General features: G+C 40.0%; 2 protein-coding genes across 2 annotated transcripts; one reads left to right on the top strand and one right to left on the bottom strand.

Annotated features, from left to right (window-relative positions):
* Window positions 1-8,049: 8,049 nt before the first annotated feature.
* Window positions 8,050-13,593, top strand: LOC149835649 (glutamine synthetase nodule isozyme). The gene is made up of 13 exons (XM_090008666.1): window positions 8,050-8,184; window positions 8,362-8,401; window positions 8,546-8,649; window positions 8,765-8,813; window positions 8,929-9,035; window positions 9,389-9,476; window positions 10,526-10,654; window positions 10,791-10,865; window positions 10,990-11,043; window positions 11,404-11,441; window positions 11,808-11,967; window positions 12,599-12,659; window positions 13,222-13,593. The coding sequence occupies exons 1-13, from the start codon at window positions 8,111-8,113 to the stop codon at window positions 13,311-13,313; spliced, it is 1,071 nt and encodes a 356-aa protein (XP_089864792.1). The 5' UTR covers window positions 8,050-8,110; the 3' UTR covers window positions 13,314-13,593.
* A 1,705-nt stretch (window positions 13,594-15,298) lies between these two features.
* Window positions 15,299-16,504, bottom strand: LOC149835648 (ethylene-responsive transcription factor 1-like). Its single transcript, XM_090009630.1, has 3 exons — window positions 16,404-16,504; window positions 15,798-15,953; window positions 15,299-15,533 (listed from the first exon to the last, which is right to left on the bottom strand). The coding sequence occupies exons 1-3, from the start codon at window positions 16,502-16,504 to the stop codon at window positions 15,299-15,301; spliced, it is 492 nt and encodes a 163-aa protein (XP_089865756.1).
* Window positions 16,505-18,238: the final 1,734 nt, after the last annotated feature.

Genomic DNA, 18,238 nt, shown 5'->3' with positions numbered 1-18,238 from the left:
TTTATTCATAAACAACTTCAATTAATTAATATATATAACAAAATTCAAATAACTTCATTCATAAACAAATTTAATTAATCAATTAATGTACATAACAAATTTTAATAATATACAAAGTTCAATTAATGTACACAAAATTTATCGGTTTAGTAGCTCGTTGATGTAATTTTGTAAATTAGCGATAAGAGCACATTGAGAGATAAACATCTCCCTTAAACGAACATTTTCTATATCCGCCTTGGTAGTACTTGTTATAGCGTTAATTTCCTCCTGGATGTATACCTTATCTCTCTTTTTATCGCTTTGTACATCAGCTATAAATTCTCTGTTAATATCTTCCCCATTGTCATACCAGTCTTTCAGTTCATATTCAAACAGAGTGGGGTAATCCTTCTTCTTACACTTCATTGTGCCATGGATTATTTTACTAACTATTCAAGGGCAACAGGGTGTTTGCTGAAAAAAGCCAAACTGCCAGGTTACTTGGCTGGTTAGTTGCCGCTCAATTTCGTTCATGTTGTGCAACTAAATGTCACTCCTTGCAAGGTCTCTCACGTGTACAACCACATCCTCACGGTCTTCATCTACCACATCTACGTAAAGGCACCACATTATCTAAAACATAACAAACATCATGAATGACTCCAACAAAAGAATGAACACCTCGAATAAAAGAATGAACACTTTCAACAGATTATTTAAAGAAAACTTACATGTGATTCAGTGATGTTCTGTAATTTTGTTATGCAAGACACCATATTGATATTAAGACCCAACATTCTTTGATCATTTCTATCATCTTTATCATGTGCCTATCTCCATATTGCAGCATGCGAAAATTAAAAAAAAGAGTTACGTCTCAAGGGTCTTCCAATGGATATGTGCTCCTATATCCAAACTTGTAAAGATCAATATAAAGATTAGTACCACATCAACAATTTATAAATAATGAATGCAAAAAAATATAAAATAAAAAACATGAAAGTATAAATATACACCTCTAACAAAACTAAAACACATATGATATTTTTTCTACTAGTCTTGCACTTAAACAAACCTACATACATGTGTGCATGAACGACAACTTCACATGCTTATTCATCGATGGAAGTCAATGGTTGTAATAATTCTAAGTACGATCCATGATTCATCTTCCCACCCGAGTTGATGAATAAGCATACACAAAAAAGTAGAACAAAAATGCTTTGATGTCGTTCTGTAGATTTCTTTCACCCTTTCCTCCAAAAGTCGGCACCATCGGTTCCTCAACCATGATAACTTGACCCTAGCACCATCCCATGCTTCATTATCCGCATCTATGAGGACACAACTCAAATCTTTGAATGACCCCAGGGACATCTAAGCATTGACTTCCCATGCCACTTCAATCTGATGATTCATGCCATGTTCTCCAATGTAATTATCAACTTAATGTCTTCGAAGATGAATGTTTTTGAAGACTAACTCTAAAACTTTACAATAGAATCTATGAGACTGTGGTCAATGTTTCATGAGATGATCTTCAAGAATTTTCAAAAAATGCATCTGATCCAAGAAATTCTTATGGGATTCTATCAGTGCTAGAAACCATGAGTGTGCTTTGTGCCATAAGAATCGATGTACGTAGGTTGGTGGAGGCGCTGATGTGGCTACAAGTATATATGCACACATTTAGTAGTTATAACATTTTCAAGTATACAAATACTTTTTTGTTTTTGTTTATGACTTAAAGATTCTATTTTAAACCTTATGTTCATGAATTAAGCTTACACACATACATAAAAAAACATCAAGTGGTTCATCAATACTTACAAACATCAAGTGACAATTATATACAAAATAAATATAAAAAAATACCTATCCCTTGGCATCAGACATTGTTTGCTGCTGTGACCTCCTATTCGTAGGATGCATCCTCACCGAAAGAGGGGGAGAAGGAACCTTATGTGCACTATGTAATATCACATTACTCTCCTCTACCTGAGGACTCTTCTCTACCTGAAAATCCTCACTCAGCTCTACCTCCGAGCCCATAATCATATCTTCTTCCTAAGAACCCTCTATAATTGCCCCAACCCCAGCCTCATTCTTCTCCACATCTCGATGACTACTCTCCTTTAATTCAGAGATATCCTGAAGAACTGTCTCCAACTCCATCTCTCCACTACCACTAAAAGTGGCCATATCTCCATCTTGTTCAAGTCGGGTATCGAGGTTGACAACAACCTCACCTTGAGCCAATGACTTAAACTGCTTTACCAATGAGTCTCCCTTCCCCTCCTCCTCCTTCGAAGCTTCCAGAATGAGAGACAAATATTTGGCCACAATATCATTAAATTTTTTTCTAGATTTAGCAGCACTTTTAGGCCAATATAAAAATTTTAGCAGCTCATTTGTTGGAACTGCATATAACGAATTAGATGAGCACAATTTTATATGATGCAGATTGTTGAGGCTGTATTTTTTGTGGACAAGATTTGACAACCAAATTTTTGGTGTTAGAGCAGGATCCCTCTCTATCGTAGTTACAAGCTTATTGTATGTGTTAAGATATGTCTTTTGAAACACCATTAACCATCAAATGCTATAAGTCCTTCAGGCTTATTCTTCCTGTTAGGTTGATTCTGCCTGCTATTTTTCTTCTTTATACTGACAGGTGTAATTTGTGTATTTTTTATCTTCTTTAATTCCATCTCATTATAAAAAAAATTAATTTCTGCGATAACAGTAGTAAAATTGATAATATACATGCAAAAACCAAAAAATCACGAACAAAATCAAGAAAACTAACATGCAATGTTTTGCACACAAAAAAACTGAAAAACAACTGATTAAACTGGATAATATACATGCAAAAATAAACCGAGAAACATAGTTGATAGATACAACCAATTTAAAAAAATATGTTTTAATTGAAAAAACAAGTGAAAAACTGTTCACCAGAAAACCTATCCGTTAGTAACTATAAAAAAAAAACTCGATTGAGGGATGCCGATGCCGATGCCGATGCCGATGGTTTTACCAGAATATTCAAAGGAGATTCGTCAGAAAACTCACCGGAGGAAAGCCAAAATTCAATGTTTTCCACCACCGGTAAACCATCGATGAAGGATTTTTGCAAAGTCGTCATCCGTTGAATTTGCCTAAATGTCATCAAAATATCGTCGAAAAATTGTCAGAAGGATTGGGGACCACAAGAATACTAGGTGTTGCGAAAATAGGGTATCTAGATGAAAAAAGAGGTTGCGAAATAAAGCGTCATTTATATGAGACAAAATTTCACAAGAAAAAGTAATTTCGCAATACGAGTGTGATTCAAATAAGAGATTTCACAATATCAGACTTTCACAAATATTTCTTAATTGCACAATACTTCATGCGATACTCGTCAACAATTTTGCAATTTTCGGACTTCTGCAAATTGTATGATTTTTGTGCGAAACTTGTGAGTGATGAGTTTCATAAATTTTTTGGATTTTTACATTTCTTTTTAGAATTTTGCAACCTCAGATGTGATTTTGTTGATGAGTTTCGTTGGTGTATTATTTTAGCGTCATGATGCGAAAATAAAAAATTCGCACCTGCAATGGCTAAAAAGCGACAAGAAAATATTAAGAATCTGCGATATTGTCCATTCAATGAATTTGATAAATTGTGGGCATTTTAGAAAATGCATAATTTTCGCTATACAAGATCATTTTCGGTATCAATTACTAGCAATAAACATGTAGTGAACTTAGAAGTTTTAATTGGATTAGCAGTGGAGAAATCACCACTATGGTTATGCCCAACACAAGTTTCTTCCATTAGGTTGCAAAACAAGTTAGATATCCACTCGTACCAGAGGCGATCGATGGGTTTGAAGTTACCAAAGTAACCAGATTGATGGATCAAAGGTTGTGAATGAGATGTTTTCGTTGTTTGTGGATGAAGAAACCAGCCTCATGACTTGAAGATGATTTAACATTAATAGCATTTTAGATTCACCCTGTCAGGTCGGATCCATGTACATGCCTGGATCGGATTCTTGAATCAATTAGTCCAAAACATCTATTTGATTATGGGATTGGCAATGCAAACGGGGAGGATTCGGACATAAATCCCATCTGATGGTCTAGGCTAATCCTAAAATCCTGACTTGGACAAGGGAAATCCACACCGGATCCAGGTCTAAGAAACATCAAAGTCAGTCTTATACAAATATGCCAAACACGATTAAACAGATGTGTTGATTCAATATCAAACCCAAATCACGTACGTTTCACATCCCTAACTGGGTCTCACTCGATTTGGATCCAATCCAGGTTGGTTCAGATATTATAGGGTTATGTCTGTTGAATAAAATGGGAGCCCAAACCTGGCAGGATAATTTAGAACGCATATTTTTACTTAAAATACATATAAAATGCACGAGTAGGGCTAGGTTGGGCCGGTACCTGTTACTGACCCAAACCATTGACAGCAATCCTTGGTTGGCAATACATGAATGATATGTATTTGGTACAATTATTTCTTTTTCTTTTGAGAGGCAAGCTGGGGTTAGGCAGACCCCTACCAGTTATACAACTATACCATTGGGTTTTGAACCTTCAACGTCCCAACACAATGTGACCTGCACTAGTTGCTCCTACCAGACAAGCCGAGCCAAATCACATCCATATCCATATCCATATCCATATCCATATCCAACACAAATATCGATCCAAATTATACAGACGAATAAAGAAAATCTGATCATATAAATCTTAATCTGATCCCGATATTCATTCGGATTTTGGCCTTGAGATCATATCCAAAATAAAGTATCAGATCTGAATCAGGCATCCGACCAAAGCTGATCCAGTTGCACCTCTAGTAGCAAGGGGGGCTCCGCATGTCTGGCAGGAGCAGTTAGTGCAGGTCACCTTGTAATGGGACGTTGCAAGTTCGAACCCTAAATTTGTATTAGTTGTCAAAGCAAGGATTCAGCATGTAATCGAGGAAATGCTAAATTACTAGAAAACCCTTGAGATTGTCTCCATTTTCACCGTGACACAATTGTCATGACAATGTGGGTTGGATCCAGTTTGGACTTGGGTTGATGCTTTGACCCGTTTGTATTCTTACCAGAAAGCTAGAACATCAAGTGTGCACAAACTATACAACAAAATAGCCAAATGGGTTGCGAAAATCATCAAGTTGATTGATGGAACGTCATGAGTTCAAAACCCGTGGAGGGCATTGTTTGTCGTAAGTACACGCCAGGATCAGGTGCCAAACACTTTGAGCTTGCCTTTGCACCTGGCTGACCTCTATCTTTGGCTGAAAGTCTGCCAGTTGTGGGGCCCAAAAGCAGATGGAGGGCGGCCAGGTGCAGGTAGGGGTGGCAATCGGGTCGGGTTGGCGGGTCAGCATACCTCAACCCGAACCCAACCCGTTTATTAAACGGGTTGGCTGTGGCAAACACGAACCCGACCCGTTTAATAAACGGGTAACCCGACACGACCCGCCAACCCATTTAATAAATGGGTTGGGTCGGGTAAACGGGTTTTCAGGTTGGCGGGTTGACGGATCGGGTTGGCAGGTAGGCAGGTTGGAGGGTCGGGTTGACGAGTCGGGTTGGCGGGTCGGGCAGACGGGTTGGCATACCCCCAACCTGAACCCGACCTGTTTAATAAACGGGTTACGCGGGTCGACCTGTTTATTAAACGGGTTGACTTAAGCCCAACCCAAACCCGCCTAAGAGGGGGTTGGCGGGTCGGGTTGGCGGGTCGTGTAAGAAATTGCCACCCCTAGGTGCAGGCACACTAAAAGTGTGCCATGTGATTAGGGGTGTCAACAGGCCTGGTTTACCCAGACCCGATCCGAGCCAAACCCTATAGGATTCAGGTTTGGTGATAAATAAGAAGATCAGATTAAGACCCAGATCCGGACCCAAAGATAACCCGAGTATAGTTTGTGAAATTTTATACCAGACTCAGACCTGACTTGAGTTTCAATTAAGACCCACAAATTTTTAATGTAAAATTGATAAAAAATATGGTTTTATGGGGTATGGTCTGGGTTTGGTTCATGTAGTTTTTATCGGGTCTAGGTATAATTTTTCTTATAGTGAACCCAAATAGACCCAAGTCTGGACCCGATAGCATACCCAAAAATCTGGTCTAAGTCTGGTTTCACCTGGGTCCGAACCAAACCTGACCCGTTGACACCCCTGATGGCACCTAATCCTGGCTCAGATCATACGATAATGACACCAAATCCACATCCAATTGTGATGTCCCAGTCAAATGGCTCTTTAAACTTGTGGGCCCCGCCGATGGAAATGATCAGAGCAAAGGGAACAAAATAAGTTAGCTGGGTACCTGGACCCGTATTCTTGATGATGACTCGGTTTTGTGGTGAACCGGTTTAAGTCTCAATCACCTGATGAATCGGAGCATTCCAAACCGGTTTTAATTGGTTCGCAGAGACTTGTCTCAATTAAGTACTAAGCAAACAGCAACTAGGAAAGGATGTGTTGCTTTTACTTATAACTTATCCTCTTCAACCCACAAGGGCTCCACTCATGTGGTAAAGGGTAACTTATGAATGTCACCAAGTTGGCGAGATGTTTGAAATGCAGCATCCCTTGCTGCAAGAACGAGACGGGGGTGTATTTGTGAGTGAGACCTCAAGGGTTTTATTCAATGTTGTCAGTATTGGTATCGGCCCTGAATCATTGGTCTGCTGATTCGGCTGCATTGGCCGATACCGATACTCAACTGAATTGTTCTCAATCTGTCCAAAAATAATAAAAAATTGTGTGTTAAAACCATTAAAATCATTTAAAGTATTATTTAAAAATATTTTTTGATAGTTTTTACATTTATTAAGCTGAATTGTTCACAACAACAGAAACAGCAGCAACAACAACTACAACTACACCTACACCTTCATCCCAAAACAATTGAGGTCGGCCATATGAACCAACAAAGAAAATCATTTTGGGTCTTTCACATGAATCCTTCTCCTCCAAGCTGAATTGTTCACAATCTCTCTAATTTATGAGAGAGTACACCCAACTTGGACTTTGATGCAAGGGACACTCCATGTAGTTTACCAGCTCGTGGGGTCCTGTCTGTCAACTTGGTGCAACTCACAGGTTACTCTTACCAGACAAGTGGAGGGCATCCTAATAGTTATAGAGCCACTGTATCCAAGTGAGTCCCAAGATCCATGGATTCCGGTCCAGGTCTGTGTCACACCCGATCCATATTCCAGCTTTCACATTCCCATGTTCTGATTCTTGATACCGAGTCAAGGCCGTCGATTTCGTCTCAGTCCACGCCAAAACCAAACCGATCCGAAAGCGACGTAACGTGCACGGCACGATGACGGCAAACCGCCATAACGCCGTAAATGTCCGCCACCGTTCCGTCAATCCCCGTCATCAGTCACCAACCGCGCCATCCTGATTCTGAGAATCGTGGAGACCGTACGAGGAATCTAATGCTCGCTCATTAAATACACCTGGAGTGGGCCCCGCAACAGGGCTTACGTGTCAGTCAAACAGAATTTTTTTCGTGATGCTGCATCCTCCACGTGTCGGTAGATCACAGGGTGCTCTCCACGGGCTTGCGAGTTCTCTGACCCCTTCCTTCCAGAAAGGTTTCTTCGGAAATTTGTACGGAGGTTACCGGCTGAACCGGTTAACTACGACCCCTTCAGCCTTCATCTGATTCTACCGTGTTTTCTTTAACCACGGTTAAAAGTTAAAACCAGGATCTCTTTACTCCACCCAACCTGACCTCTCTCCTAAAATTCCCCAAAACAGTGATAATTTATTATATTTTGATTTTCTTAATTTATTTTATTTTCATTTCATTTTAATTTTAAAGCTGGTTGCTGACCACCCCTCCACCCTGCCTTTCTCTACAATATACAGTGTCACTTTGTCAACTAATTTCATTTTTTTATATTAAAGATTATGAGCAAATAATAATTAATAATTTTCTTTTTATTCTTCACTGCCACTATAAGAAATAAGTGGGGAGTTTCCTTTCACTCACTCACTTCCCTCCCACCAAACCTCTTCCTGTACACCTTTTCCCTCTGTTCTTGGCTCTTGGTTTGGTTCAAATCTGTCAGGATGTCTCTCCTCTCTGATCTCATAAACCTCAACCTCACAGATTCCACTGAGAAGATCATTGCTGAATACATATGGTACTTGCTTTCATGGATTTGTTTGTTTTTTTTTTTTTTTGTGTGTGTGTGCGTGTGTGGGTGGGTGGGGGGGGGGGGGGGGGTGGAACTTGGGAATCTGTTGCATGATGGATTGTTTTTTGCTTTCTTGTTCTTTTTTTTTTCTGATTTTTTTTCTATTTGGGTTTTGGGAAACAGGATTGGTGGATCTGGGATGGATATGAGAAGCAAGGCCAGGGTGAGTGGTTTGCATGCTTAGTGTTATATATGGATATGATCTGTTGTTTTTTGTCAGATGGGTTTCTGTATTTTTGGTTTGTTTTGGTGTTTTCCCTCATCTCTGTGTGTGTGTGTGTGTGTGTGTGTGTGTGTGTGTTGACAGACTCTGTTTGGGCCAGTGAGTGATGCAAGCAAGCTCCCAAAGTGGAACTATGATGGTTCCAGCACAGGTCAAGCACCTGGTAATGACAGTGAGGTCATTCTCTTGTGAGTATTTGTATACCCATAAGTTGTATCTTTGCATACCCTGTTTTCTCCTTTTCCTATTCCTCATATTGATCTTTTGCTTTTTTTGTTTTGTTTTTGGGGTTGTACTATTTAGTCCTCAAGCCATCTTCAAGGATCCATTCAGGAGAGAAAACAACATCCTGGTATTCTTTTTCTTCTTGTTCTTCCTCTCTGATCCATCATGATTGACTCTGATTATGGTGGTATTGATGAAGACGGTGATCATGACCATGGTGAGCTTCCCGTTTTATGTTGAAGGTTATGTGTGATGCATACACGCCAACAGGGGAGCCAATTCCCACAAACAAGAGGTCTAAGGCTGCCGAGATCTTCAGCCATCCTGATGTTGTAGTCGAAGAGCCATGGTAATATCTATTTTCACCAGAAACTCTCTCTCTCTCTCTCTCTCCGGTGTGTTTCTTGTGCGTTTCCCTTTTTATTCCTGAAATTGGGCGTTTTATTTGGTAACTTTTGTTAGGAAAATAAATTTAGGTAAAGTTTTGACTTGCTACTGTTTAATGGGCTGGATGTATTTGATTGATTTTTTTTTCCATTTTAGTGATCAGAAAAAATGGAGGAAATCTTTTGTTTTATTACTGCTTAATGGGCTGGGATATATTTGATTGAATTTATTTTCCAATTTATTGATTCATTTGCTATGTTTGTGGTTTCTTGCTTTTTTGGTTTTCTACTTATTTTCCACATCTTTGGGGCTCAGGTATGGTATTGAACAGGAGTACACCCTCCTTCAGAAGGATGTTCACTGGCCCCTCGGATGGCCCGTTGGTGGTTTCCCTGGTCCTCAGGTATATGTCTCTCGAACTTCGTTCCAGTTCTTACCTTCACCGATTCCACCTTCTCCATCACCACCATTATCAAATCTTACCTTCACCAATTCCACCTCCACCTCCACCTCCACCTCCATCATCATAACAAGTTTATATTCCACCTCCATCACCACTACCATCATCATAACAAGTTTAAATTCCACCTTCACCACCACTACCACCATCGCTACCATCATCATCCTCATGACCCCTACCATACATCTTCACTGCCAACATCATCATCATGACCAATGTTGTCAGTATCGGTATCAGCCTGAATCGATTTTCAAAAACGGAATTGGTCGATTCTGATTCTGACCTGAATGAATGGGCCAGTTTTCAACCAGGGGATGACATGTGTCAGTAAAATATAAAAAACATTAAAACTATTTTTGATGATTTCAAAGCATTTTTGAAAAATAAGCCGCATCATCCCTGTTTTGTGCCAATTTTTGGCCGTTACAGAATGAATTGGCCTATTCAAGCCGATTCACAATGATGCTGACAACATTGATCATGACCATTGCCCGTTTAACAAAACCATTCCTAAGTCGCCTCCACTGCCTTCATCGACAACTGTTACATGCTAGCTCCATCACCACCACACTGCCTTCATATTGATCATGTTCATTTTCATGACTCGTCAACAACTCTAATCATCGTGATATCACTACCACCACTGCTGACATAATTATCATCCCCTTCACCATCACCCCCTGCGCATGTTGGTGCTTTCATGATCAATTCCAAATGCTGTTAAAACTTTTTTCTGTTGAAGATTTGCATTGAATTTGATGATGATTAATGTCTGAAGAATCAAATTGCCTTTGTAGTTCGATTGCTCAAATTCTTTATGCAATCTATAAAAGGTTGATTGATACTTTCATGAGTGTTAAATCCTATTTATGGTCAGACTCAGAAGCAGGCTCTGTTCTGTGTATGGGTCAGATACAAATAATTCAAAGAGCAATGAAGCTATCCAGTTATAATGAATTGAATATAACTGATCTATATACTCTGTGTAACAGGGTCCCTATTACTGTGGTGTTGGAGCTGACAAAGCTTTTGGTCGTGACATTGTCAACTCTCATTACAAAGCATGCCTATATGCTGGAATCAACATAAGTGGGATCAATGGTGAAGTTATGCCTGGACAGGTAAATCTGTTCATGCTTATCTTGTTTTCTTTTTGAGTTTGTTTCCTCAATAGTTTAATCTTAAATATCCGCTTAATCAGTGCCTGCTTGCCTGGTCCTGTTTTTTCAATTTGGAATTTGCTTTTTGTACTAATAGTGGGAGTTCCAAGTTGGTCCTGCTGTTGGTATTTCTGCTGGGGATGAGTTATGGGTTGCTCGCTACATCCTCGAGGTATCTAAAATTGCTTTTGGTATTAAATTATACTCTTCTCTTTCTTTCTACGTTTTGCTTCTTTTTCTGTTCATGTCTTTTTCTGCAATGTGCTAATGCACCCTCTTTTTCTTCGACGAAATAGAGGATCACAGAAATTGCTGGAGTTGTTCTCTCTTTCGACCCAAAACCCATCCAGGTAATGCTGATAGCCCTTAACCATGACTCCCCTGTTTTTCCGTTCACATTGATTGGCTTGTTTCTTCTTTGGTTTGATGTTCATTCCCCAAAACTTATATACGATGATCTTGAAATGAAGTGGTAAAACACAACCTGATATTGATTTACAAATATTTGCATTATGCTTTTTTCTAAAATGATGGTAGACTTTTTATATCTTACATTTTTGTATTTTCTCCATGGCATGAAAATAGAGGTTTGGGTTTTTTCATTCTTGTCGACCTTCTTGAAAGCGAAATAGTGTTGTGGATAAATTTTTGCTGTTTTGGTTTTCATGCGTCAGTTACATACCAACTTTTTTCTTTGGTGAAAAAATCAGGGTGACTGGAATGGTGCTGGTGCTCATACCAACTACAGGTTAGTTTTTCTCACTAATCATACAAAAGATTAAATTTTATGTTTTGCCTAGTCAAGATTTCCTATGCTATCAATGCTGTGTTTGTTGCTTGATAGTAGCATTCCCTAACTATAGGATTCTTATGTCTTCCAGCCTTTGTTAGCATTTTTATGGTTATTAGGAAATTGTTAGAAGTGTATTTTCTACATGTGCAAAAAAATCTCTTTGTTTTTCTCTTATTTTCTTAAGAAATTTACCATAAAGTAGGCATGAAACTCTTGAATTGGCCCCCAGAGAATAGAACAAGTTTATTTCTTTCATTGATAACCATCTTGCCCTCTTTCTTCGTAATATCATTACTAAAATGTCTTTTCCCCCCCCCATAGTACAAAGTCGATGAGAAGTGATGGGGGAATTGATGTTATCAAGAAGGCCATTGAGAAGCTGGGCAAGAAACACAAGGAGCATATTGCTGCTTATGGTGAGGGTAATGAAAGAAGGTTGACAGGGCGTCATGAAACTGCAGATATCAACACTTTCTCATGGGTGAGCGATTAAGCTTATATATATATATATATATATATATATATATATATATATATATATATATATATATATATATATATATATATATATATATATATATGGGTCTAACATTAAACTAATTGTATTTAGCATTAGATGGATTCAACCTTATTAAAATGTCTAAAATACCTTTAAAAGATTGACATTTTTTAATTTTTTTAAAAATGTATGGTTACTTTTTGAGGTAAAAAAAGGTAACTTTGATAGATTCATAAAGTTACTTTTTCGAAAAAGGTGTTTGAATTTTCAATTTCCTCCAAGTTCAAAAGACCTATAATATTTACAAGTAACCATGCATTTTCAAAAATACCATTCTTTTAAAGGTATTTTACTCGTTTGAATGAGGTTGAATCCATCTAATGTTAAACACAACTAGTTTGATGTTAGATTAACCCTATATATATATATATATATATATATATATATATATATATATATATATATATATATATATATATATATATTCCAGTGGTGGCTGTTGATTTAACAACTAAGTGCATTTTATTTTTCATCTATTTTGTGGATGCTGATCCATCCATTAATTGAACATCTTCCTCCATTTTGTTTCTTTTTTTTTTTAAATAAACTGTAGGGTGTTGCAAATCGTGGTGCCTCTATTCGTGTTGGTCGTGATACTGAAAAGGCAGGAAAAGGTGAGGTGTTTTCACACACATGCACGGAGTTTACAATGTGGAGTTACAGATGCCTTTAGTTTTTTCTGATTTCTACTTCTGCACTAAGGTTAGGTATCTTGGAAAGTTGGTTTGTGATGTCTTTGGCTGACAAACCTTATTGTGAGCATGTGAACCTAAGGGAGGGGAGGTCTTTGTTACTACTTGCAGTTCATGGAGTGTCAGTGTGTTGGTAATTCTGTGGATGCTAGTGCGTCTATTGTTACTACTGAGAATTGAGGTGCATGACATACGAACAGAGGCACTGCCATGGATGGCATTCCTGAGAGGATAACAATAAAGTTTTTCTTGGGCATTTGTTTTATATAGCTTTTAACTGTTCTTTTCAACAGCTTTTGATAAACTCCTATCCACTTCTTTTCCTTTTGGATTTCATTGTGGCATTTGGTGAAGAATTAACTTGTTGGTAGTTAAAGCTTTTGTGTTTGTTTTGGATGTGTCGCCTTTCTAAGTGCATTTTGTGCTGAATAAGGATGCCCTATGCAAAAACGAGTGACACTGACTAGTTTTTGTGCTTCGGCAGGCTATTTCGAGGACAGGAGGCCGGCCTCGAACATGGACCCTTATGTGGTCACCTCCATGATTGCTGAAACAACCATCCTCTGGAAGCCATGAAGAAAAAATGAAGATTGGTGGTTGATTAAGATGCATTTTTTAGGGCATTCTTGTTTTGTTTCTGGTCTGCTAGTTTCTTCTGCTGCTTATTTTAACTATCTACTATTAGTCTGTTCATGTGCCACATTGGCTTTATTTGGTACCCACATTTGGTGTGTCATGTTTCTCCTTCCATAGGATGTAAGTTGGCATTTAGCGGGCAGTGATGTTTGGATGCACTCCTTGTGCATTTAAGGAAAATTGTATGACATGGCAAATAATCAATGGATTATGTTCTCTAGTTCTGCTTCTTGATTCTGAAGAAGAGTGTTCCCACTGCACTGCTGGATTTTTCCAAAACTTGTTTTCTGGTGGGGAATTACGGATGAAAGCAATGTATAGATGCACCATGGGCTGCAGGGTTGGGAGCCAGTTGTTTCTAGTTGGTGGTGGGCCTGAATTGGCCGTTATCTTGGACATGGGCCCCACATGATGTATACTGGTGTTGTCTTTGCTTCGTCAGTGCAGAACAGGTGATTGTTTTTACTGTAATTTTCTGAAAACAAGGATGGTTCACCATTATAGGTTTGATCCATAGTGACAGACGTTTTAAACGGCAATTTCTCGTTTTTCAAAAACTCGTGAGAAATTGAAATTTTTTCATAAATCTCACATTATTTTTGGCAAAATCTTGGCAATAAAAAAATAAATTAAAAAATATATAATTTATTTTTTATAAGAAAATATTAATAAACATTATTTAAAAATAAAAGTACACATTTTTTCCCTAATAAATAGCCGTTTAAAACATAAATATCATGTTTAAATAATAGTATTTATGTTTTTTCATAAATCACGATATTTTGAAAATCTTGCGAGAAATTGCCGTTTTAAACTTCCAGGCAATTTCTCCTGATATTATTGCTAGATTTTCATAAATCTCGCTATATTTGTCACTATGGTTTGATCCCTGTACACGCTTATACACTTGGGGCTGGGAAACAAGATGAGCTACTGGTTGTTTCACATGTAAAGAGCTCGTTCAAACTTGTAAATTAAGTTTAGCAAGCCGGACAGGATTTCAGCTTGGCTTGAACAGACTCATTAAGTAATAATAAATATATTTATATCATATAGTGTAATGCAAAATAAATAGTCGAAATGTTTGGCTTGCAAGCAATGGGTTTTAGAGTTCAAAGATCATTGCTTCTAGCGTTGAAACATTGTATTTTATTTCTTTTTTTTAATGAGTTAGCTTGAGCTTCGATGAAATTCGTACTAGCAGTCTCCGCCCATCATCCAGTAGGGCCAACTTGTGAATGTCACCAAGTTGACGGGATGTCAGAAGTTGGAAAACCTATGGGTGGTGTCCGTTGCTGCAAGATCAAAGCTGGGTGTACTCCCCGGTGGACCTAGAGGTGGGGGGCCTCAAGTGTTTTACCAACCGGAGCCCAGCCAATGTGTGATTGGTGATGGGAAGGGGGTTCCTTGGATCATAAAAACAAAATAAAAAACAATATATCAACGAGCCAGCTTGAACACTGCTCCTTCAGTCCAGAGTTGCAATGAGCAGGGAGCAGGTTGAGAAGAGCTTGAACATCTCATGCTCAGATGGTTCGGCTCATGCACCAGTACTTACAGTTGATGGCAAGATCGAGCTGCATGAGAAAATCAGAGAGAACCTCTCCCACGGGCAGCCGCCGGAGTGAAGCAGTCACAGTGGGTCGACCACACTGTCGAACCTTGCTGCTGATGTGAAGCGGCAGAATAAAAAAAAAATCGAGAGAGAGAGAGAGAGAGAGAGAGAGAGAGAGAGAGAGAGATCTACGTTCGATTCAGAGGAGAAGGGGGTCGCTCGGGTGGATAAGGAAAGGTCCAACACGTGGGTAAGAAAAAATAAAGGTAAAGAGGGGCAAACGCTTCCTAACCTCCGGCGATGGTCTGAACCGTGCTGGACACAGATGAAGCCTGGTCTTGCTTCTGGCACCTCTTCAACAAGGTGAAGACTATGATGAGGATGTCCGCCATGAAGAAACCGACCTCTTCACCAGCGAAATTGGCTTCAACTCCTCTGCCAGTGACCCAACCTCCAACGGGAAATTCAACAGTGCGCGAAGCCTCATCCGGTAGGCAGCCCAGTCATAGGCAAGCTCGGCAGCCTCCGTCGTGTCGTAGGTGCTGAACCAGACGCGCGCGCCGTTCTTCTTCGGATCACGGATCTCAACTGTGGGTTTTCCTCCTCTTCTCGGTGAACATAGGTGGTGAACACTGTGATTTCTCAGCGACGCCGATCAGGGAGGGGAATTCATCCACTAGTTCGCGTTTGACGGTCGTGACAGTCACCGTGGTGCTCTCTGTCGGCAACTAAAAAGGGCCCCCGCTGGTGCTTTTTCATCATCGGATGGAAAGGGGCACCAACCGGTGACCTCACCTTGGAAGTCGGCCACCAGCCTTTAATCTCCTCCTTAATGCAAGGATTCAAGCAAAGTTTTTAGTTTGGCTCACCTGTGATGATCGTAGGAGGTCGGGACATAGAGGTTGCCAAAGGGGTAGAGGAGACCCCTAAGTTGGACAGGCCGCCGGTGTCTGGTTTTCATCGGGTGATCGTTGTCGCTCTGAGGTGGTGGAGCCGCCTCCACCGGAAGGGCATCCCTGCCCCCGCTAGACGGATGGGTGCCAGAATATACAGACAACAAATTGCAGCTTTTACTAGGACAGGTAAAGAGTAAATTCTATAACAATTTCTCAATCCTACACACAAAATTCATCTAAAGTTCTAAACAAACATCAAGCTACTTTTTCACGCAAACTTGCTTGAAAAATTAACTTTATTAAACTACTAAAATCACACATAAAAATCCATATCTACACTTAATCTCACAAACAAAAGAGCTTAAACTTATTTTTCTCTTGTCAAAACATTATTTTTAATTTTCATGATTTAATAGTTATTTACATGTAAATACACAGCCATATGCATATTTGCAAATAATCACACAAACATAAAGTAATAATTTGACATATATAATTTTTATATAAACAAAATAAAGAAGAAACAATTTGAAGGCACAGGCTGCGACAACCAGTGTTGTGAGAGTACCTGAAGTGTACGCCTCAGAGGCGAAGCGCAAGCTTAAGGTACCGAGGCACTTTAGTGAGGCGTTTGAGTCTTGAAGCGCACACTTCACATGGGTGAAGCGCACGCCTCGCATCGAGGCGCGCTTCGCTTCAAAAGCGTACGCATCATGTTGCTCTTCCATCTTCGATGCGCGGTGGCCGAAACCTCAGCTTTTGGCGGCTCGTTGGAGCCGAAGTTGGTGGTGCCAGCAGATGCAGTGGATGAGAAGAAGAAGCGGCCGACCTCTGGGCTGTCAAGGAACGACAATGTTAAAGACAAAATGTTGTCTTTCTCCTCTGCGATCGTCCTTCCATCCAGGGTGAAGTCGGGGAGAGACTCAGACCACTCTGACCTTGAGGCATCAGTGCGGGAGGCAGAAAGCTGTCGGGTGGATCTCTAGAAGCGACCGAGGAAGCGGGGTAGGAAGCCAGCCAATGGGCCAAATCTAATCGAAACTGTGAGGAGTTTACCTCTTAAGATGCCTTGACGGAAATCCAGAATACGGCAGGGATTATGGTGAAAGATGGGGCTCGACTGGGTCTACAGGTGTCAGCATCTCGCCGTAGGCCTCCAACGATTGGCGCTGAAGGAAGACAATGGCAGTCGACCTCCGGTCGGCGCTCGAACAGGGGAAGGAAGAAGAAAAAAGTGAAGGGAGAGAAGAATGATAAGAGAGACTGTCGACGATGTGGCAGTGGCGTCGGAGGTCAAGGCTGGCTGGCCTCCGGTCGGCGCTCGAATGAGGAAATGAAAAGGAGAAGGGAAGGGGAAGAAGGAGAAAAGGGGAGGAAGAAGGTGAGTTGCAAACAGTGAACAAAAAAAAGAAACGGGGGTTTAGGGTTTGTTTACCTTGTGAAGGTTCGGATCGGACCCGGTTTGATCTCAACCCAAAAGATCTAATATAAAGGGGAGGAAGAAGGTTTGTTTACCGTGTGAAGGTTCGGATCGGACCCGGTTCGGATCGGATCCGGTTCTGTTTCAAATCGGCGAGGGCCGATTCGATCTAAATCGATCGATTCAGACTGATTTTATTTGTTTCTATTGCCCAGAGATGATGTTTATGCTTACGTTCATCAATGGAGGTGTGCAGCTATTTGTTCATATAGAATTTTTATTTTGATCATGAAGCTTACGCTTCAACGCCTCGAGGCTTACGCCTTGCTTCATAACAGGCTCAACGCCTCGCTTCATAACAGGCTCAACGCCTCGCTTTGCCTCATCGCATTTAACAACCTTGGCGACAACGACAGGCTGAAGTAGAACAAGGCATTGTTGTCGGTCGAGTTCGCCGATAGTGCCAGAACCGCAATGATGACTGCCAAAGAAACGACATGAAGGAGAGAGAGGGAAGATTTAGCTTGCCTCCACAAGTAGCCGGTGGAGCAGGGGAGGCAGAGGACCTTTCTCCATCGGGCGGTTGTCGAATGGATCCAACATATGAGTTTCATGTGTGAGACCCAATGGTCATGCTGGATCCCTAAGAGGATCCAACATCTCCCACTTGGCCATATGCGACAAACACCCATATTGTATAATAACTGGTGCATTATGTATCATGCTCCTTTCACATAACTATATGGGTTTTGTCATGACATCATGAGGTTTTACATACACTAGTTGGATTTTTCTTTCATGATATATCCCTATCATGAGGTTATTCACAAACTAGGTTATTTTTTCATCATGTCAATTTTTATCATAACCCTTAATATACAATAATTTATTTCAAGTATTCACCATTCACTACATATTAAGTCATGCAATTCATAGTTTAAAAAAAAAGTGAATACACCATAATGTGGGTCTCACATAGTCATAAGGTTTTTAC

Source organism: Nuphar pumila, chromosome 6 (assembly GCF_984573655.1).
Source record: "Nuphar pumila chromosome 6, dmNupPumi1.hap1.1, whole genome shotgun sequence".
Taxonomy (NCBI): Eukaryota; Viridiplantae; Streptophyta; class Magnoliopsida; order Nymphaeales; family Nymphaeaceae; genus Nuphar; species Nuphar pumila.
The sequence above is the reverse complement of the archived record's forward strand: the minus strand, read 5'-3'. Positions and strand labels throughout refer to the sequence as shown.

Excerpts from the sequence above, each read along its gene's own strand:
- LOC149835649 (XM_090008666.1), top strand. The coding sequence starts at position 8,111 with ATGTCTCTCCTCTCTGATCTCATAAACCTCAACCTCACAGATTCCACT. Across the intron at positions 8,402-8,545 it reads ATATGAGAAGCAAGGCCAGG|ACTCTGTTTGGGCCAGTGAG; the intron begins GTGAGTGGTTTG and ends GTGTGTTGACAG. Across the intron at positions 10,655-10,790 it reads GTGAAGTTATGCCTGGACAG|TGGGAGTTCCAAGTTGGTCC; the intron begins GTAAATCTGTTC and ends TTGTACTAATAG.
- LOC149835648 (XM_090009630.1), bottom strand. The coding sequence starts at position 16,504 with ATGCGAGGCGTGCGCTTCACCCATGTGAAGTGTGCGCTTCAAGACTCA. Across the intron at positions 15,954-16,403 it reads TTGCGCTTCGCCTCTGAGGC|CGGGGGCAGGGATGCCCTTC; the intron begins GTACACTTCAGG and ends CCATCCGTCTAG. Across the intron at positions 15,534-15,797 it reads ACCTCCTACGATCATCACAG|AGGAGGAAAACCCACAGTTG; the intron begins GTGAGCCAAACT and ends TTCACCGAGAAG.